The sequence below is a fragment of the Phocoena sinus genome, chromosome 9 (genome assembly GCF_008692025.1).
Source record: "Phocoena sinus isolate mPhoSin1 chromosome 9, mPhoSin1.pri, whole genome shotgun sequence".
Classification (NCBI taxonomy): Eukaryota; Metazoa; Chordata; class Mammalia; order Artiodactyla; family Phocoenidae; genus Phocoena; species Phocoena sinus.
In genome coordinates, this window is record NC_045771.1 from 45,920,757 (window position 1) to 45,943,087 (window position 22,331).

The 22,331-nt window shown below is 56.4% G+C and overlaps 1 protein-coding gene across 2 annotated transcripts in view; it reads right to left on the reverse strand.

Moving 5' to 3' along the window:
• ADCYAP1R1 (ADCYAP receptor type I) overlaps nt 1–15,645 on the reverse strand; it is a 49,008-nt gene extending 33,363 nt beyond the window's left edge. For both annotated transcript variants that reach the window (XM_032644003.1, XM_032644002.1), the window contains exons 1-3: nt 15,519–15,645; nt 4,398–4,536; nt 2,801–2,906 (exon numbers count right to left, since the gene is read on the reverse strand). In XM_032644003.1, coding sequence (XP_032499894.1) covers nt 2,801–2,906; nt 4,398–4,448 — 157 coding nt within the window. In that variant the 5' untranslated portion in view covers nt 4,449–4,536; nt 15,519–15,645. The remainder of the gene's footprint in view (nt 1–2,800; nt 2,907–4,397; nt 4,537–15,518) is intronic.
• Between the last annotated feature and the right edge of the window lie 6,686 nt (nt 15,646–22,331).

Genomic DNA, 22,331 nt, shown 5'->3' on the forward strand with positions numbered 1-22,331 from the left:
TCTGTGCATGGTGTACGTGCTTGGGACAGAAAGGGCAGGGGAGGTGCAGAGAAGGGGTACAGCAGGAGGGCTGGCCTCTCTCATTTCACCCCAAGCACATCCATTCATACCATAATGCTGATTCTTGCTTATAGTCAGATTGGACTCTTGGCTCCCAGCCGGGTTTGCCTGGACGCTGGGAGCTGCTCTCTGGCCCAAGTTGACATAAGCACCCTGGTAGAGGCTATTCTCTGGCCAACCCAGTGGCTCTCAAATTTGGATACACTTTAGAATCATCGGGAGGCTTTTAACACGTACTCTCAACAAGCGCCCCGGTCCAAATGCCAATCACGCTGGTGTGGGGAGGGCCTGGCCGTCAGCATCTTTAAATTCTCCCAGAAGCTCGGCAGGCCCCACCCCTGGCTTTGCCCTCACTCCGCCCAAGCCGGACACCTAAGATCCCAGCTCGTCATGTGAGTTGAATGACTGCACGAGAGCGTGAGGGGATAAGTGAGCGAATGAATGAGCAGGTGGATGGGTCAGTGAAATTCTTCCACAGGCTTGGGGTCCTTTGACCAGGTTCAGGTTTGGGGGTGACCTGACTTACAGGGCCCCCGAGGCAGGGCTAGAAGAGGGAGGTCCAGGCGGGGTCCTGGGGAAAGCTGGAGGCATGGCAGCTCAGGGGAAGCCACCACTGCCGTCCCCTCCGATCTCCAACTCCAGTGGCGGCAGACGTGCAACACACAGATACCTGCTCCCGGGCCCTCAGCCACACGTCCCTCTAGCCCATCCCCACCGACTCCAATTCAGGGTTCCAGACCCAGGGGGGTCTCACTCCCTTCCCCACCCACCTCTTGCTGCTGTGGTTCCCTCAGCCCAGAACATCCATCCCTCAGCTCTCACCTGCCATCAAGTGCCTACTCCTCCCTAGGGCCTAACTCAGGGGTTCTTAGCCTAGTTTCTCATCAGAATCGCCTGGAGAGCCTCTAAAAATCACGGTGACTCCAGTGGAGTGAGGTGCTGGCCTAACTGGTTTGGATTGTGTCCTGGGTACATTTTCCTCAAAGCTCCCTGGTGACTCTGACGTACAGCCAGGTCTGAGGACCAAGGACCTGATGTAAAGGCCACCTTCTCCATGAATCCTTCCCCGCAGAGAATTCCCTTCATCGTCCTCTCCTGAGCATGCCTGGGGGTGGGAGCCCCTCCCGGCAGCACTGGTCTGCCCCTCCTGGGCTGGCATCCATCCTTCCATCTGCCTCACTCACGCTCACACCCCTGCCTGGATGAGCCTGAGGGGAAGGCGGCGGGGGGTGGGGGGTCTTGTCCTCTCCCTGCCCGGGGCTCCACAGGTGCACTTCACCTACATGCCTGCTGGCCCAGTTCCAGCCCCACATCCCACCTCGACCCATCCCTACGGAGCGCTTCCTACTCCTCGATCCCAAGTATACCTGAGACCTGCGAAGCAGGAACAATGGCCCCGGGTTGGGAGGGAGGGCACCTGGGTTCCAGGCCCACCTGAGCCTGACACTCCCCCTTCCCATGGTTCTAAAGAGTCACTGCCCTCCAGGCTCCACATTCCCATCCCCTGGACAAGATATTCTTTGAGTCTCCTGCAACCGTGCACCCATCTAGGCCCCCTGCCTCAGGTTCCCTGGCTGGTGAGGCCTCAAATCCACTTTTGGCCTCAGTGAGAGTTGAGCAACAGCTCACCTGGAGGGAAAGGCCAGCATGGCTGGGAGTGACTCCATGACCAGTTAATGCCTGCTGAGCTGACTGGCTAGGGAGCCCAGCCCAGCGGGACGATCACATTTAACTGGGCTGCAGGCTAATCACGCATTTAAACAGATGGTGCTCAGAAGAGCTCCCTGGAAATGGGGAGGATCGGGGGGAAAAGTGGATCCCTCTAGGGTGGGTGGAGAACCCCACTCTCCAGTGACTGAGGCATGAGAGAATCTGGCGAGTCCTCCAGTGATGCCCCCTACCCCCAAATCCCCAACGTCCCACACAGACCCTCTCCCTGGCCCTGCTGGAGTCAGGAAGCTGAGGGGGCCCTTGCTCTATGGGCCTCAGCGTCCCATCTGCACAGCAGGGGAGTTGGGAGGAAAGGGGTTACACAGGACCACTGGTTCTCAGCCGGGGCCATGCCACTCCCTTGGGACATCTAGAAAAGTGAGGCGTTTGGGACTGTCATTGAGATCAGGGGCGGTTAGGGGTATCTAATGGGACAGCTAAGGCCACTACATGTCCTGCGGTGCGTGGTACCATCCAGCACAAGGAAGCAGCATCCGGCCCCCCATGCTCGTAGCAGCCCCAGGAGAATGGCAGCACCAGACACGCACAGGACTGGAGCTCCTGCTGCCTTGTTCTCTCCCTTCTGATGGAGTGAGCCGAGGAGATGGGAATGACCCCACACCTCATGCTCTGGGGAGACCAGGTGCTCTCTAGCTCGGCCACCAGCAACAGCTGTGTCCCTTCCACCACCAGGCCCAGGCGGCCTGCTAACGAGCTCTCCGACAGCCACTGCTCAGCCCAGACACCAGCTCTATCCCAGCTCCCATGGGAGTGAAGGTGGCCACGTCCAGTCACCCGGAATAGCCCCTTCCAGAGGGAGGCATCCAGGGCAGGCCATCCCCAAGGAGGGCAACCCCAGTGTCACTGCCTAGAGCAGATCCAGGGCTCCATCACCCCAAGGGGCTTTCTGAAGGACCCAGGGACCTGTACCCTCCACTACTTTCTATAAGTTGGCCAGAGGCTGGGACATCACTTCTAAGGCTGGCCTGGATGTGCCAGGGATGGTGGCCCTCCCCGCCTCCCTCCTCACCTGGGGAGGAGTCATTCAAGCCCATCAGCTCGTTGGCCCTCTGGATCTTCTCCAGGCACATGGCTTGTCCCTTCTTGAAGATGCAGTCAGAGTGCATGGCGGTAGCCTGCAGGAGGCACAGGGGATACACGGTGAGAAGGAACAGGGAGGTTCACCGACAAGCCCTGCTACCTAAGCCTCCGGGGCAGTGGGAGAAGGGGAGCGACAGAAGCAGGAAGACGACAGTGACAGAGAGATTTCAGAGCCAGCGGGGACCCTGCCTCCACTTCGTCACAGACGCCATGAGGACTCTTCCCCTTCACCAACTCAGTGTGGGACCTGGGCAGATCCCACCCGCTTCCTGGGTCTCAGTTTCCATGTCTCATGATAACATTAGCAAGCACACACAGAGCACCGTACTAACTGAGTGCATTACTCTGTCATATGCACGCATATATATATCAAGAGTACCACAGAGCAGGCGCTATTTTTACCATTTCCCATTCTACAGATGTGAAACTTAAGCACAGAGACATTACGAAACTTGCTCAGGGTCACACAGTGTAGTAGACTGTACAGCCAGGATTCAAACCCATGCAGTCCAGCTCCAGAGACCACGAGGCTAGCAGTGCACTTTAGGGGAGCAAGCAGGAGGTGAGAAAGAGGAGGGGCTGAGAGAGCTCATCCTCTCTCTCCTCTGGGGGCCCGGGAGCTGCAGGTGAAGGACAGTGGTAGCATTCCGTGGGGCTCAGTAGCCACTCTCATCTACTCCTGCCCCATGTGACAAAGGAGGGAACTGAGGCACAGAGAAGTTTAGAAACTCCTGCCCAAGGTCACACGGCTGGTTAGTGGCAGATACTGGATTTAAGTGTAGGACCAAGTAACTTTAAGGCTCACGAATGCTATCACGACAGCTGTGTCCTAGTGTTGTCACTTCAACTCAAAACTCCAGGGCAGCGATGGTTCCATAAGGGGATGCTGGCGAGTGTGGAGGCAGGCACAAGGCATCCCAAGCTGCCGAGAGCAGCGCTCAGGGATCCAGTCTAGCTCAGACTGTTCACAGATGTGCACGGAAAGGGATGAGCTGGTCTGTGGTTCACACAGTAAGGCAGGGCAGAGGCAGGACTGGCATCCAGGGCTCTGAAGACAGCTGCATCCATGCTGGTCAGAATTCCCAGGTTGAGGGGCAGGGGCCAATGTCTGGGAACCCTGCACTCCATCCCTCTCACTCAGAGACATGAGCAGAGAGCAGCCTTCTGAGCTCTAACCTGCCAGAGACTAGTGAGCTGGGGACCAGGATCACAAGCGCCTTCTGCAGCCTTGACAAGGGCCCCTGTACACACCTGGGCAGGTTGTGTACTGTACAACTCTAAAGGCTGCCGCGTATGTTACTGCCGTAATAGATTTGTAAATTATGTAACAATTTCTGGTCAAATCGGTACAGGGTCTTGAGGAAGGGGCACCCTTTTTAGTTCACCCAAAAGTGCCAGATGGTCCAGGGGGGGACTGGCAGAGATACCAGCTGATAGCACACAAAAGACACAGGTTATCTGGGGTGGGAGCTCAGGTGAGCCTGGGGTTCTAGCTGGTCATGGAGGGGAGGGTCCTGGGCCCTTACCATAGGCAGCAGAAGGAGGGCAGCCAGGGAGGCCTGTATGACACTGGCCATGATGCTTCTCAGCCCAGAAGGAGGCTCAGGCCAGTGTTGTCCGCCTCTCACTCACAGCAGCTGCTGTTCAGCCCCAGGTATCTACAGGCTAGAAAGAAAGGAAAGGTATGAATCCTGCGGGTCCAGCGGCATAAGAGGGGCGGCGACAGCCCCCCACCCCTACCTGCAGCAAAGCCTCCAAGGGTAACCCCCCTCCATGCCTTCGTGCTGTTCTTTATTCTTCTATCCCACAAGCATCTGCCGAGTGCCTACTCACTACCAGGCACTGGTGATACAGCAGGGAACACGCTGGCTCGGGCGCCTACAAGAATGGTCTGAATGGCTTTCTCCTCTGCAGCAGGTGACCGTGTCCCCAAATCTCCCTCCGCAGGAAGAGAGTTTTAGCTGGCACATGCGTGCCCACCTGGAGAGGACATTTCCAGGTGCCTCTTGCTCTCAGGTGCGGGCATATGATGAATTTCCCACCTATGGAAGGTGGGTGACAGTGACACGTGCCACCTATGTGCCACCTGTCCCTAAGGCAACACGTGCTCACCCCTGCTGCTCTTTCCCCCTCCCCGATGCCAGACCCAGGCTGGACAGAGCCGCCAGGACAACACCAAGAGGCGGGGAGCGACACACCGAGAGGAGCCGGGATGACTGAGTGCACCCGCGGCGCTGAGCCACCCAGCCAGCCTGACGGCCTACCTAGCTACAGGCTGCTACGTGCCCTCCTCTCTAACTCACTCACTCATACAGGGCCGCTTTGTTCCAGCAGCCAAGCCCGGTCCCCAACAAACATAGCCTCCTTTCACCCTGCCTCAGCCCACTTGGCCTCCAGGATAAAGCCTTTACCAATGCAACAGACAAAAAGAGTGACTACTGAGAAGGATGTGCCTGGACCTCAAGGACCTTCCCCCCAGAGCTCCTGTGGCTCTGAGGCCCAAGTCGCTGCTAAGGACCAGAAAGAGCATGGGCAGTCGAGTGAGGAGCCTGAGGGAGCCCCAGCACACGCCCAGAGGAAGAGTCCGGTCGGCTTCTAAAACTGATCATTAATACATATTCCCTGCAAGCCAGCAATTCTGCATCTGGGTGTCTATCCTAGAGAGAGATTTGTGCTTATACAGAAAGAAGCGTATGCAAGGATATTCACTGCAACATCATTTAAAATAGCATCAACAGCAAAACATACGGCAGCCAACCATCCTTCAAGCAGGCACTGTTAACAGGCCCCTGCATAGCCATACAATGAAATACTATACAATCATTAAAATTTTTTGTTACCATTATTATTAAAAAGATTGAGTAGGCCCATGTCAGGGCCACCACTAACCCACAGGTGGCTGGTTTAAGAGGCCCATGGGGGCTGCTTCCCAACCACGAGTCCTTACACACCCCCCATCAATGGGCAGAGCAGCCAGTACCCTGGGGCCCTTTGTGCCCCCAGTGGCTGCCTCCCAGGCCTCCCTCCCTCTCTCCTTGCCTCAACAAGCTCCCCTTGGCCTCTCCAAGCTCAATCTGGTGACAAACGAGCACCCGAAAAGGAGAAAGAAAACCAGCCGCAGGAAGGTTCAAGGAAAAGGGGGTCCGTTTTATCTACCCACTGTTCTGCCTTTTTGGCGCCCACTTGGAAATACTGAGGGAGGCTTTGGTATCCCCAAGAGATGCTCTGAGAAGCCCAGGGTAGCCTTGGGGATGCTGGCCCAGCCTCTCCCCCAGGGGTCAGGAAGGACTGGGCAGGCTGGGGAAGCACTGGCCTCAGCACCCCTGGGCACCCCAAGCACAGGCTTCAGCCTCTGTACCCACTCCCAGGACCTTCCATACACCTGGTGGCCCCAGGCTGCCTCTGGCATGATGTGACACCAGTGGTCCGCATAGGGGTCGGTCATCTCCACTATCCCTGGGGAGGCCAAGGCCCTGTCTGCAGGGAGCTGGTGTTCCCTACCAACCCGGCTGGAAGAGAGGAAGGCCGGGCCCACAGCTTCTCAGCAGATGATAAAGACTGAGGGCCTAGAGGAGCTACTAAGGCAGAAGGCCTCCGAGACCTGGATTGACTCTCCTGCACATAGGACAATGTCAAGCCAAGGCCTGCTGGGGTCTGAAGTCAAGGAGGCTTCCACCCAGGACAATCCTGGGTACCCCCAGCACCTCCCTCGACACAGCCTGTGGCCTGGGCCTGGGTTCTGGCCTCAGCACTTGGCCACAGTCAAGACCTTTGCTTCTGCGGGTCTCAGCCTTCTTAGCCAAGAGGAAGGTGACTCACCACCTCAGCTCCCTCCTTGGCCTGCCTCACAGCCAGCCGGGCCCAGACAAAGCCAGAGGAGGGAAATGGGTGCATGGCCTGTGTCTCTAAATGGACACACGGTGCTCCTTCCTGGAGGCCGTCGCCCTGGTACTCCCAGCAGTGTGCCACCAGAAACACATCTCTTGGGAGAGACCTCTGCCCTGGGACATAAAGCAAGCTTCCTGGAGGAAGAGGCCTGGGAAGAGGGAAGAGTGCTCAGAGCCCCCTGAGATGGCAACAGCACTACCCCCTTCCTTCAGGACTGGGTCCCCACAAATGGAGACTCACGGTCTCCTCCCCCGAGCCCTGACCCGGGACACAAGATGAGCTCTGACCTCTTAACACAGTCCTCAACATGGGCTGCTCAGCACAACCACTGAGGAGTGTTTAAAAATACCCCTGCCCATGGGGCTTCCCCGGTGGCACGGTGGTTGAGAGTCCGCCTGCCGATGCAGGGGACACGGGTTCGTGCCCCGGTCCGGGAAGATACCACGTGCTGCGGAGCGGCTGGGCCCGTGAGCCATGGCCGCTGAGCCTGCGCGTCCGGAGCCTGTGCTCTGCAACGGGAGAGGCCACAACAGTGAGAGGCCCGTGTAAAGCAAAAAAAAAAAAAAAAAATACCCCTGCCCAACTAAGTCAGAATGCCTGGGTATCAGTGTTGTTTAAGTTCTTCAAGTGATTCTCATGTATAGATAGGATTATAAAGACTCCATTTTAACCTTAACTTATTAGAACCAAGAGCTTGGCCAGCTGGGGATGCTCTGGAGCGCAAGTGGGTGGCAGCGGGCAAGCAGAGAAGGAGTTTGTGTTTTGAGGACTGGTGGTCTCTCCCTCTTTCTCTCTCTCTCTCTGACACACACACACACACACACACACACACACACACACACACACACACACAGAAACAGGTTTACAAAGAAGAGCGTAAAGACACGTCAACTCCACAGAGAGAGACATTTATCCCCAGGGCACGCACCTGAAGGCATCAATACAAACACCCATGTGTGGAATACACAAAGGTGGAGATTCCTTCAGGGACTGAGAGACAGCTCCACACGCCTTCACAGAAATGCAGATGCCTAACACAGCGATTTAGATCTTCACATGTGTTTATCAGATTATTGATGCATATATCATACACACACTCATTCTGCAAAGGCATTCAGATACTCAGCGGCAGTTAGACGTATTTGGATTCAGATGTGGCTGCAGGTACACACACATATGAGCCTGCGCGGGGACACACACACACACACACACACACACACACACACACACACACACACACACGATGCCCGGACTTGCGGGCTGCTTATCCCTGCAGTGGATTAAAAACAAGCTGAAGCAATCAGAGGCTCCCGCCTAACCATCCCCCCACTCCCTGCTTTGTCACCAGGCTGCTCAGACAACGCGGTGAACCAGGAGAGCGGTGTGCCCCCAGCCCAGTGCCGCAGGGTGGAGGGGCTGGGGTACTCTCAACACGAGGCCTCCTCTGGCACTAGACCCGGGTTCCTGACTCCCACTTTTGCCCCCTCTTGTTCACCTTCCCCAACTACAGTCCACGCTCTGCCCAACAGGACACAGACACTCACTAGCCAAGCGATGGAAAGAGGGAAGCTGGGAGCTCCCAGGCCTTGACCTTCCCACTCCCGACCTCAGTTGGAAACCTCAGAGGCGACCTCCTGCAGCCTCTCCAGGATGGTGACCTCAGCCCCCACCTCTTCTCCCCTGACCCCCGCCCCGAGGCCACTGGGCACAGCCCCTGCGGGACAATGCTCAGAGTTTACGGTCTGAGGCCACCTGTCCCAAACCTCATACTCCTCTGGACCACATGCCTGGCTCCTCTGTCCCAGGAAAGCACTTTGAGATGTGTCCCCTGGGTCAGCCATTCCCAGCCCTGTCCCCTGCACCCTGTTCCAGCTACCTCTCTCCTCCGGACTCCCCCAAGCTGCCAGTGACCCTCCTAAGGGCCAGGCCTGGCCACTGCAGCCTGGGGTTGGACCCTCCCCTCCCTGAGGATGGATGCTGGGCTCTTTCAGCCCAGCCACGCATGTGGCTCTGGATGACCTGGTCACTGATACTCCCAGGTGCTCTCTCTTGGGTCCAGGCTCTGCTGGGATAAACTGGCTTTTGCAACTAATCTGAGGACAATTAAACTACCTCCTGGCATTTAGTGTGGTGGACTCATGAACCATTTTGCTAGGGTTTTAAGCTTAAAGACCTCAGGGAAGCCACTTAACTTTTCTGTGGCTCAATTCAATTATATGTGAAAATGGAATAACAGTAATACCTACTTCATAGATGTTACTGGGAGGCATCAACCAATTGATATAAGTAAACTATGGAGAGCGGAGTATAGCCTGGCTCCCAATAAGGGCTATACATGTGTTAACTATTATTATTATCTTACCACTTTGTGTTCAGGGTTTTTCACCTTCCTGCTGCCACCTCCACCACCATAAGCCCTCTGTCATATTCAAAATAGGAACATCAGGCCTGCTGCACTTTTATTTGCTAATGGCTAACATTTATTAACCACTCGGTACATGCCAGGCACTCTTCCAAACAATCAGTATGCATTAACTCATTTCACCTGCCCCAAACCCATGCAGTCGTTCCTAGCATTATCCTCATTCTATAGCTGAGGAGACGGAGGCACAGAAAGGCTAAGCAACTTCCCCAAGGACACACAGCAAGCATGTGGTAGATCTGGGAAGTGAACCGAAGCAGCTTGGCTCCAAAGCTTGTGCACTCCATCCCTATGCTCCTGCCACTCTCTGTTATTGGTAAAAAGAAGACCAGCTCAGAGTCCATTGGTACCCTAGTAGTACCCTCTCACATCCCTAGAGACTGTGGCCAGGCCCTCTGCTACCCTCTGCCCACACTTCTATATCTGAAGCACCCTCCTTAAGAAGAGTGAATTACAGACACAGCATTTCAGACCTGAAATGGACTTTAAAGGTCACCTCCCCTACAGTACGGACTTTCCTGTGGGGAAACTGAGGCCAGAGGTGGGGGAGACACTTCCCAAGATCACACAGGAGAGAGTCCTGTAGCCCTGCCTGGCAAGAACGCACGTGCCCCCCTTACAGACTTGGGAGGGCCTGCCCTCCTCAGGCCCCAGAAGCCCAACGACTGGCCTGGGGCGGGAACAGAAAGAGCAGCTGTTTTCCTCCGGCGAGCCACTGCGCCAGGCACGCAGGAAGACGGTGTCATCAGTCAGCACACCGGAGCCAGCGGTGACTCACCGGGCTCTGACTTTCCGCGGGCAGTGGGAGGGGACTCGGAGACCCTGCAGCCACCCCCCACACTGCCCCACAGCCTGCAGGACCCTTTCTGCAGTCCCCCAGCTGAGAGTGGTCCAGCTCCTGGGCTGGGGTGCTCACCCCTCTCCAGCAGCCAGTCCAGGGCCCTCGGGGAAGCTCTGATGTCTCTCCACCGCACCCTTCCAGGCCAGCCGTGAGCAGCACAGGCTCCTTTGCCTCCTGGGAGCCCCCCACAGTGGGAGGGCAGCATCTCACTCCTCCTCTCCATGGGGCCACACAGCCCTGGGTCCCTCTTCTGCCCTCATGGAGCTGAGGCATCTCCTACTAGACTCCTCTGGCCGCTCAGCATCCCTGTCCATCGTGGGGCAGTGCCAAGCCTGGGCACCACACCAAAGATGACCCAGGGAAGGTGGATCATTCACCTCCCTTGCTCTACACGTGCTCCCTTTATTAACGAAACCTGAGCAGCACTCACCTCCCACTTCCTCCTAGTACAGAGGACCAGAGAGGGAAGCCTGAAAGATGAAGCACTGCCTCTCCAACTCACCCCTCAAAGGGAGAGAACTTAACTTCTTTCTGGGAGACAAGAACCTCTTTCCTCCCCAATAAGGTCAGAGCTGATAAAGGTCAGCGTCCAATGCCGGAGTGAGGGGTGTTCTGGCAATCAAGGGATTAATCATTAACGCTGACGCTCCTCTTTGATGTTCCAACGTTCCCCTTTCAAAGCCTGGTCCCCGGAGTCCTGGGCACAGCAGGTGACAGAAGCCAGGTCCCTGGAAGGCCCACGATGATTCCACCCAGGCCCTGCATTTTACACAAAGGGAACCTGGGCTCAGGGTAGGGAAAGGCTGGGCACACATGCACACGGGTAGTAATATCCCATTTCACAGGTGAGGGTTTGAGGCCCGAAGAGACCCAGAGCCTTTCCCAAGGTCACCTTGCAAAGCTCTTCCACACTGGCTAGTTCAGGCACATCTCCTGTCCCGGAGGGGTCCTGGGAGTCCTCTGCCTGGGACAGCCCCCCAGGGCCTGAAAGAGGATGAGGGGAGAAGAATGGGAAGGAGGAAACAGAAGATACCAGAAAGGGGAAAGGAGGGATGGGAAGTGATGGAAGGCAGTGGGAGGTGTGTGGGGAGAGGGCGGGAGGGAGGGCACAGGAAGCAGGCTCTGGTTTGTGGATAGTTTGCTTAGCACCTCCCAGGCGGGGGGTGAGGCTGGGGCAGGTGGGATGGCGAGCACTGCCACCTGCGCTGACCCCTGCTAGCCAGCAGTCCCTCCAGAGTAGCTGTGAGTCCCTGGAAGGGCGGGCCAGCTCTGACTGGCAGGTGCTATGGCACCTGGCACAGGCAGAACATGCGGTGGGGACCCTCAAACCCTGAGGAGTGCCAGGTGGATGAGTTTAGGAAGGTGAATGCGGGGTGTCGAGGGACCCAGCAAGATACCAGGAGTTGCGGGTGGACGAGAGGGTGGAAGGCTGGTGCTAGTCTGCGGATGCCAGGGACACTGCAGCCTAGCTCCACGGGAGAGGGCTGGAGGCACTGAAGAGTGTTACAGGGCAGTGAAGTGCTAAGCTGCCCGTTTAGGGAGTATTCCTCAGAAGGCTGGTGAGCTGAGCGGAAGGAGCAAAGCGCAGGCAGAAAACCTATCCTGGATTCAGGGTAGAGGTGATGGGGGCCTGGGCAGGGAAGGGCAGCTGGAATGGAAAGTGGGGGACAGAATCCAGAGGCTTGGGCAAGTGGGAAAAGAAAGTCTCCCTGGCCCACCCCTCTGGGGAAATGGCAGGAAAGAAATGTCAGAAGGGGACAGACAGGAGGGATAGGAAGAAACCAAAGGCAGGACCCGATTCACCGCACGACCTTAAATCAGAAACTGGCACATCGGAAGTGCCCGCAAAGGAACTGTCTGTTTATTTCTTGTGTCTCAGCCACCCTTCTCTGATGCCCATTTTTCACGGGGGAAAGGTGACAGCTAAGGCAATGCCTGGAGCTGGGATGAGAATGTCCAGATATTCCACAAGGCCAATCTAACCTCCTGCCACCACCTCCAGGAAGCCCACCCCGGCTGCACCCACCTCCACTGGCCTCACCCTCCTCTGAGAACTACCAGCCCTAGATGAGGAGCCCCTTACTCCTGCCTCGACTGTCTCAGGCCTCATCCTTCTCTTTGTGAGTTTGAAGCCTGTCTGGGAACAAGGGGCATGTCCAGGTTTCCCTGAGGTTTTCCTTCTGGTGGAGATGGGCATGCCCTGGCCAAAGAGGGTGAATGGGAATGGGGGCTCAGGACCTGTTTGGTGAGCTCAGCGACACGAAGTCCTTTCATTTTCAGGCATGGATGTTGTCTCCGGGTGTCCTTGGTACAGGAGATTTATCACATGAACGCAGCAGAGGCCTGTCTAAGGTAGGATGCTGAGGCCAGGCATTACATAGACAGGCACCCTGAGCTCCAGGCAGGGTGAAGGGAAGCACCCAAGGGCCCCCCTAGGGCGGCTTGGGCCCCCAGGACTAAGCCCCTCCCTTCTTCCACCTCTTAAACCACTTCTCTTTGCTAACCTACAGCCCAGGGGTTCACAAACCCTTCCAGCAGGTCAGATCCGGCCTGTCACCTATTTTTGTACAGCCAGTGAGCCAAAAATGTTTTTTAATCTTCAAATGGTCAGGAAAAAATTAAAAGGCTCATACTTCATGACACAGGAAAATTGTACGAAATTCAAATTTGTGTCCGTAAATAAAGATGATCAGAACATAGCCCTGCTCATTTGCATTAAGTATCATCTATGGCTGCTTTTACATTATGACAGCAGGATGGAGCAGTTGCAACCTAGTGTATGGCCAGCAAAGCCTAAAATATTTACTATCTGGCCCTTTACAGCAAAAGCCTACCCACCCTCGTTCCACCCTCACGCAACAACACACACACGCTTTCTCCACTCAGTGCAACGTGCATCTGGACGCTCATTAAGAAAGAATTTGTGATCTTCATTGGGCAGACGTCTGAGTCCCCAGGTGTGTCGAGATCTGTGTGAGAGGGTGTGTCCCCTTGTCCGTATGTATGTCGTGCTCTGCTGTTGTATGTTTGCCCCAGTTCTCTGGCAGGTGTCATGGGAAACCTTTATGCCGCCCCAGCAGTGTGTCACTCCCTCTCTGTGTGTCACTGTGGAGGTGGCTGTCACCATGTGCCTCTAACGGCATCCAGGGCTCAGTACAAACACGCCACAGCTGAGGAGTTTGCAGCCTGAATGTTGCCAGGCAGCGGGACCACTAGGCCCAGACCAGTCAGACCCTGGACTTGTAGATTCCTCCATTCAGAGGTGGCTGAGGCCGTCCCACTTGTCTGGGGCATGGGACCTCTGCTCACATACCTCCCCAGACAGGAAACCCACGGTCACCCCAAGTGTCGGCTCCACACTGGGTAGCTCTCGGGGAAGCAAGGCCTTCCTGGCACTGAGCTGAGCTCGTGCTTGGCACACCTTGGTTCTGCCCTCTGGCAGACAGCACAAGGTGTCCTCTGCTTAACAGTGCCAGCCCTGGGTCAATGAAATCTTCACCCCTAAGAGGCCAGAGACCTGGGACACTGAACCTGAGGCCACATCCCCAGGAAGAAAGCCACCTTGTGGCCTTAGCTCTTGTCTTTCCTAGGCTCTTAGGTATAGATACTGATCTCTAAACACCCATTTTGTTTTGTTTATTCAACACAAATTGAGGAAGTGTCCCAAAGTAGGAGCAGGGCAAAGAGGGGTGGCCGCACAAAAAAGGATGTATTCCAAAGTGTTTCTCCAATCAACGCCCTGCCAGCCTTAACCTTACACAAAACAGGACCTTAATGAAACTTTTAGCCTGATTAGTTCTTAGAATGTAGGAAAGAGTCCTTCAAGAGGCTTCCCAGAGATAAACCCTCTCACTGCACATAGGGGCAAACAGAATCATACGGTCTTGTGCCAGACACAGAATCATGGATGAACTACCCACCACAGGGGAGGGAAGGCACCGGGTTCGCCTCCCTGGTCACCCCACACACACTTGTTGATGAATTGTTTGGAAGATCTGGACAGGGCCTGCCCCAGTGTGTTGTATCTCTAATTCATATACTCAAATTTTGACTGGTGTCCAGACTGGCACCTCTACTTGCCCTCCCCAAAGTCAGTGGAGAAGAGGGGCCCCAGATTCATCTGGGGACTGGGGGTTCTGCCAACCCGACCTGCACCCAGCACCAACTCAGACTGGCCCCCTGAGAAAATCTGAGCGTTGCTGCCCCCCAACCAAGGCCCATACATAGTTTTGTATCCCCTTCGGAAGCCCACAGCCGCTCAAAGCCTCCAGCCTGACCTTCACAATGTTTGTCTGCCTCTGCCCAAGAGGGTCCCAAGGCAGGTTGCCCTCCACGGACTGTGTAGCCCCCGCCCATCCCCCAGCCGCCCCCAATGCAGTGCTGCTCACTAGAAGAGCCAAATGCTGTATATTTTCTTTTGGTGTGTGTGGGAAGGCGGGGGGAGCGGATAAGGGAGACATGTACCTGCACTAAGAGCATAGAAATCATCTGGAGAATTTAGCAGGGGTCCTCCATCCTTCCCCCAGCAGCTTTCAAAGGGGGGCTGAGCACGGGCCAGGGGTGAGCTTCCACTCCCAGCTCCACGTGAAATACAATCAGCTCCTGGCTGCGCTCTCCCCTGAGCGTCTAGCTCCATCCATTGGCACCCTGGCCCCTTCGGACCACCCGCCACCCAACCTGCAAAGGTCCTGCCTGCCCAGGATGTGGGCCCCAGCCTCCCGCAGCTGCAGCACGAGCCTGTGCCTTTAAGGCAGTGGGCAGGGGTCTCATCTCAGGCGAGCCCACTTCAGCCAGGGGAGGCCACCGCGTTTCTCCCGCAGGCCCCCGTGGGGCGTTTCCTCGCGGGATCGCAGAAGCCCAGGCATCCGGACCCCCGCCTCTCTGCGCCGCGGGAAACCGAGAGACGACGCTCTTCTGAACAATCCCGAAGGTGTCACTACAGGGGGACATTCTCCGCCGGCCCATACTCCACTCCGTACACAGCACGCCGCTTGCCCACCCCTCAAATCCCGTGAGGACTGCGGTACCCAGCCCCCTGGGGACCCTCCAGCTTCGCCTAGCCGCGTCCGTCTGCCCTGGGAGTAGAGAGACAGGTCTCTGTGGGTCCCTCCGGCCGCAGTGCCTTCCCTGCCCCTGGTCCTCCCTTCTGGCACGGAGAGGGGCGCGAGGTAGCTAGCCCACCCCACGCCCTGCGAGCTGCAAGGATCGGTCGCCCCCGACCATGATCCCAGATATTGGGAGGGCGGGGGAGGGGGGCGAGAGGGAGGGTATCAGACAGTCGCGCAGGATGGGTGCAGCGGCGGGAGACGGCTTCATTTAGGTTTCGGGAGGTTGGCCCCGCTCTGGCCCTGGCCCGCTCTCCGTCGGTGAAGGACGCTGCTTGCGGAGACAGCCGAGCTGGAGGAGGGGCTCCGCGGTCCCCAAGGGGCGAAGGTTCTGGAGTCGGGGGAGGGCGGACAGGGCTTAGAGGGGCAGGGGCGGCGGGGCGGCCCTTACCTGCTCACAGCGGGGCCTCGCCGCGGGGCCGCGGGCTGCGGGTCGGCCCGGGGCAGACTCCGCGCCCCGAGCCGCCCGAGGACGGGGAGCGTGTGCGCTCAGCAGCGCGCGCCGAGCCCGGGTCTCCGCGTCCGTGTGTCCGCCGGCTGCCGGTATCCGTGGGTCCCTGCGCGGCGGAGTGAGCTTGTGCGCACGCGGGGACCGCGCTCGCCTGGAGCCGCCGCTGCCGCCGTCAGTAGCCGCCTGGGGCCCGAGCGCGGCGGCCCCCGCCTGCCCTCGCCTGCCCTGCGCCGCGCGCCAGCCCAGCTGGGTCTGGGCTGCGGAGAGGCGCCGCCCCCACCGCGAAGCCAGGCCGGGGGCAGGAGGGAGGCGAGCGACCACCGCCTTCCCCCAGCGCACTTCGCAGGCTGGGGGTGGGGTACAGGCCAATGGGCGCCCGGGGGAGGGGTTAGGCCGGGGATGGGGTGGAGCGGGACCCCGCCCGCCGCACATGGGAGCAAGAGCTTCGGCTGGGAGACCTGGGGGCGAGGATGCGGAGGCAACAATTCCCCTCTGTAGTTCGGCTTCCGGGGCTCAGCGTCGGGCCTTCCCCGGGGCTCACCGCCCTCCTTTCGACCCTCCCGAGATACCCAGAGCGAGAAACCCTCTGCCTTCTCCCTGCCACGTCCTCCTGATTTCCTGTCTGAGCCAGCTCCTCCTCCTCCAGGAAGCCTTCCTTACAGGGCAAGTCCCAGACTCCCCTTGGGATTTTCTTTGCCCACGCAGCCCTGGCCTGGGAAAGTCAGCTAGCTCCGGCATTCCTGCCTGGATGTCTTCAAATGTGATCCCCTAGAAAACGCCTCTATGGCCAGAAAAGGGAGGTGGGGGCCTTACCGGGGCGGCCTACAGCAACTTAAGATGCCAGTGCTCTGGAGTCAGACTGCCTGGCTTCAGTCCCTGCTGTGCCAGGGCTAGCTCTGTGAGCTGGGGCAGGGGACCGGGCATCTCTGAACCTCAACTTCTTCCCTGTACGTGGGAATCATAGTACCTACCCCCCCACCTCTTAACAACATCATTAAAGAAGAATGGTACACACATCCCAAAGTAGGTTTTCACGGATTTTATTTCCTCACTAATGAATTAATTACTATGGCTACTGTTATTGTAGTACCACTCAGCCTCCTCCTAGCACAGATGGATAAGTTGAGGCTTAATGCGGGGAACTAAACAGGTCAAGACAATGTAGCCAGTCGGTGGTGGAGCCAAAGCCCGACAGAGAACAGTTACCCACTCCCACCAGCCAGCTCATTGCTCCCACCTGCCCCTGCTCACGGTTTCTGGTCACTACCCCAGGCGTCAGCATCCCAAGTCTCCCTCCATAGCCCCATCCACAGTTCTGCAACCAGGCTCTGTCTTTCCTCATTCAAGTCATCGTTCAGCCTCTCTGTGGGCCCGAGTTTTGGGTGTGGCCACCTTGTTGAGGAAGCTTCAAGGATGGAGGAGGGAAGAGAAAGAGACTTAAGCCTTTCCTTGGGAATTCTAGTCCAACTGGGGAGGAGAGGACTGGAGCGTGAAGCAGGACTCCATAACGAAAACTTGAAGGAAGTATCTGGAAAGATGCGAGGAGTTCCCTGGGTCCGCTCAGTGAGTTGATGATTTTTCTTTACTGTGCAATGAACCCTGCCTGCCTCTGTATACCACACTGTTGGTCTTCACGGATCACATTTCTTTCAGTCCAGAAAAGCTTCCTGGAGGAGGAGAATGTTAATTCTTCTCTGTCTCAGTATAGGGTGAGACCCCTCTGGAAAGAAGAGGGCCTGGTGCCTTGCTAGAGTCAGACAGGCAAGATGGACAGGACTTCCCTCTGGACCTGGGTACACCCCTTTCTAGATTGTTGCCATTACCCCTGGGAGCCTCCTTTCATCTGTCTCCAGCCCGGGTACCTGAAGATCAAATGAGATGCTGTGTGTCAAAGTGCTCTGTAAACGGTGAAACATCGTGAGGGGGAAGGAGGGGCTGCGGCAATCTCTGAGTCAGGAGGGGAGCATGGAGCATGGGACGCTGGAGACATGAAGTGTGAGGAAGGGTGGAAACCAGAGTCACCTGCAGCAGGCCAGCCGTCCCTGGGAATGTCAGTGGTCGGGCCGCCAGATGAGGACCCTTGGCTCTGAGTCAGCCTTCATTTCCGGGTTTATTCCCTTTTCCATACTCCAGGTCCCTCTCTGGGCTCTGGATCCCCTGCCCTCTGTTCTGTGTCCTGGATGTATGTCTTGGTGTGGGCAGTGAGCAGGTTGGGCACCGCTTGCTCTCTGCCTGGGCAGCCAGTGGACAGGAATGAACCCGCGGTCCTCTCCTCACACCCCTTCCCTTCACCTGTTCTCCCTTTGCTGCAAGGCCCCTAGCCAGAGGGTAGGCTCCTAGCTGATCATAGCTAGGGGTCAGTCAGGGCTCCAGGTCCCACTGTGCAGTCCATTCCCTGCATGGGGCAGGTAGGGGTGGAAATCCAGCTCCTGCTCTGCCCACTTCCCACCAAGCCAGGCATGCAGAGTCCACCAAAAGGGGTGCTTTTTCTAGCTGGTCCTGGACAGGGCACCTCTCTAATTTTCTCCAAGGTGCTACAGTCCTTGTAGATGGCTTCTAATCCCAGCCGTACCTAGTAGCATCAGCCTGGATGAGGCACAGAAATGAACATCATCAGAGCTGGGATCCAGGAAGGCTGGCTAGTCCCCTCCTCTATGCATGAAGTGCCCAAGCCCGAAGGGGCCACAGGACTAGCCCAAGGACACACTTTTCAGACTGGGGACTAAAGCTTGTGTCCACATGCCCAATTTAGTGTAGTTCTACCTAGTGGGCTACCCCTGTCATGCTGAAGCAGGCTGGGCTTTCATGCCCCAGACCGTTCTCTGCCCATCCAGGCATATGGCTTTGGTCTCTCCAAACAATCTTGGTTCTCCCTGAGCTATGCCAGGTCTGGTCCCCCAAACCGGGCCTCCCCAAGGACAGGACCACAGTTTCCTTCTTCTTCCAAGATAGCCAGCCCCTCCTCACCCTGCCTGCCTGGCTTGAGGGAGACGGGGGGCCGAGGGACCACCCCTGGGAATGGTCTCCTTCCAGAGGACCCCTTGAGTTGCCTTCTTGCCCCTAGGGTGGGAGGCTGGGGCATCTCCTCAACAGTTTTTCCCTACCCGGAGGTGCTCACTGCCTCAGCTCGCTTCCACAAGCCAGCCAGCCAAGCAGGCAGCCGCCGAAAAAGATAGATTTTAATTCAGTTTTCTGAGATGTGGCTGAGGGAGATGGATGCCAGGCTGCCCTACCCAACATTCATCTCTCCTGAGCAGCGCTTCCCTCCACGACTCCTGGCCCCCACCCCTCTCCAGCCACACCAGCCCAGCTGCGCAGGCAGGGAGAACAGCACATTCGAGGACACCAAGGGGTTTTTATCGTGAATAGCTGACATTTGCTGAATGTTCACCTTGCCTTGAGCCAGTGCTTCTCAACCCTCCTGTGCTACAGAATCCCTGGGGAGCTTTCAAAATGTACCCATGGGGGCTTCCCTGGTGGCGCAGTGGTTAAGAATATGCCTGCCAATTCAGGAGACACGGGCTTGAGCCCTGGTCCGGGAAGATCCCACGTGCCACAGAGCAACTAAGCCCGTGCGCCCTAGAGCCCGTTCTCTGCAACGAGAAGCCACCGCAGTGAGAAGCCTGCACACCATAGCGAAGAGTAGCCCCCACTCACCGCAACTAGAGAAAGCCAGCACGCAGCAATGAAGACCCAACACAGCCAAATATAAATAAATAAATAAATAAATTTATTTTAAAAATACCCATGCCTGGGCCTCACCACCAAGATCAGTAGACAGTTGGTCTGTGGTGAGGCCGGGCCAAAAGTATTTTTTTAAAAGCTCCCCGGTGGATTGTAGTGTGTAGCCAAGGCTCAGAACCACTGCCGTAGGCGCTCTGCTAAACGCTTTACCTGTGCACGTCCCAAGCGGCCATGCTCATATGTCCAGAAGCCACGAGAGGCGTACGGAGGTGCTGTCCCTCAGAGCCCTTGGTAACCGTAAACATCCTCTTCTACTTCCTCTGGGAGCTGTACACACGTTTTTGTTTTCTCTGTGCTCCAGGACATGAAAAGGATGTGAAATTGCTGCGCTATGGGCATTTGCCCATTTAATTCATATTTGGGGAATGTCCAGGGCATTCATTGAATAGCAGTCTATGGAGTATGGGTTTCTTTCTCTGGAGGAGCAAAATGCTGACCCTGGGTCGCTTCTCCCCCAGGCTAGTGGGAGCCAGAGTTCTAGATTGTGCAGCTCTGGGGAAAGTTTGATTCTGAAGGCCCTCTGGTCACCTCCTGCATCTGTGCTGGAGTCAGACAGCCAGGCAGGCTCTGAGAAGGCCCAGGTGCATCAGGGAGTGCCCGCTGGAAGGCCCGGAAACACAACAGGGTGAGCAGCAGGGAGGCTTTGGAAGGCTCAGCCCCATGAAGGGGCGTAGGCTAGGCCCATTGCCTCATAAAGGTCCCCTCTCACGCAGATACGCAGGCTGCAGGGACATTCCAGGTAGCAGCGCCTGGGCTCCCCTGGGCGAGCACCATTCCCGAAGTAGGCCCCCTGCCCTCTCCCCCAGGAGGCAGCACCCTCATCAGATAAACCAATACCCTCCAGAGCCTTTTCAGCCACCCCAAGGACCCTTGGAATTTTCTAAGAAACCAAGGCAATGAACATCAGCCTATTTAGATCCGTGGTTTTCAAACTGTATTCCAGAAACTCTACAATACTTGAAGGTACCTCACCAGAAACCTGGAGTAAAGAAGGAAGGGAGACCTGTCTTCCTGTCTTCAGAGCTTCCTGGGACCTCCACAGAGCTGAGGAGTCCCAAGTCCTCTGTGTTCCGCCCCCCACAGGGCACGGCAGTAGATACGGATGAGCAAGGGAAGGATTGTCAGAGCAGGGGGAAAGGACCAGGGAGACAGGGATCTGGAATCCTAAATTCTAAGTGCAGACTTGACTCGCTAAGCACCCCGCTTCACAGATGAAGCAAATGAGACTCAGGGAACAGGAGTGGTTGGCTCAAAGTTATAAGGCTAACTAGTAGCAGAGATGGGGCTGCATACCAGGTCTTTGAGAACTCAAGTCCTGAGTTCTCTCCCCTGAACCATAACTCTTAAAAGGGAAGATACACTTCCCGGGAGCTGGAACGTGCGGGTGTAATGGGAGTAGGTACCAAAAGAGGTAAAAGTGAGAGATACATATGAAGAGCCAAACGCCCTGTCTTCTTCCCCCATGTACATAAATCCTCAAATGCAGCCTCTGGCCCGGGGAAGCATACACCCAAATACACATACTGCTACACACGACGATACTCTGCACACACGCACGTGTGCATTTCCATCCGTTACGTACGCCCAAATGTACATTCACATAGGGTCCAAGCGTGTTCACGCACATACACAAGGGCACCTTCCAGAGATCTGCGGCGTGAAAGTGCATCGTCTCTACCAAGAGAGGTGTTCTCTCTCTTACAGAATTGAACCAGGCAGTGGGCCACTCTGCAGCGGCAGAGCTTCATCGCTGTCAGGCAGTTCTCCTCAGAGAGAGACATTTCCCATCCACCTTCCATAGTCCCCTCTCCAGGGGACTCAGCTGTTTACCCATGGGAGCTGAATACCCTGCAGGGAACTCTGGTTGAAGGAGAATGTGCTACTTCCATTCCATTTCCAATTCTCCTCTATCCACAGGGCTTTCTTTTCTTCCCCCACCTCCACCCTCTCCAACATCCTCAGCACACTCTGGAGTTGGTGGGTAGAATTCTGCTGCTGCAGGAAGGTCCCCCTCCTGGGCATCCTACAAACGGGCCACACTGTGTATGTCCGAGAGCCGTATTGCTCACGCCTTGCCCTCTGATTGCCAGGTGCTTGCTCACTGCCTTCAGCCTGGCTCCAACTCCTGTTGGGGTGGACACCCACACCCCCTCTGCCTGCGCTCCCCTCCCCACTTGCTGGTCCCACAGTCAAGGCCAGGTCCCACTTGCTCTTGTTACAGTTTCCTCAGAGCCTGACTTGGCTGCCTTGAAAATAACAGTGCGCCCGGCCCAGCACAAGTCCTTGCGTTTACAAAGGACCTCGGCAAGCAAGCACGGAGGTGCGGAAATTACAGCTAATTCACGTGGGAGGAGGCGGCAAGCGTGAGGCATGGATACAGCTGTTCCCAGAAAAGCAGCTCGGGATAATCGGGGGCCTGTGACAGGCTGAGCCCTGACTCAGTGTCGTGCAAATGATGCTGATAATTATATTCAAAGTAGGGCAAATAGAACACTCTTTGACGACCAACTTTGGGAGCAGCTTGGCAGCTGATGAAACAGTCCTTTGCCATGGCTGATGGGAGCATATTGTCTGCGAGGAATTCACCGGGGCACTGAGGCTCTCGGCCCTGAGCGGGGACCGGGAAGACAGTTGGAGCCAGCAGGTGGCACTGACCCAAGGCCTTGCATGCACTCAGGGGCAGGGTTTGTAGATCAGGCTTCTATTGCTGGGTGACAAGTTCCCACAAACTTAGCAGTTTAAAACAACGCGCACTATTTACAATAGCCCGGAGATGGAAACAACCTAAGTGTCCATCATCGGATGGATGGATAAAGAAGATGTGGCACATATATACAATGGAATATTACTCAGCCACAAAAAGAAACGAAATTGAGTTATTTGTAGTGAGGTGGATGGACCTAGAGTCTGTCATACAGAGTGAAGTAAGTCAGAAAGAGAAAGACAAATACCGTATGCTAACACATATATATGGAATTTAAGGGAAAAAAATGTCATGAAGAACCTAGG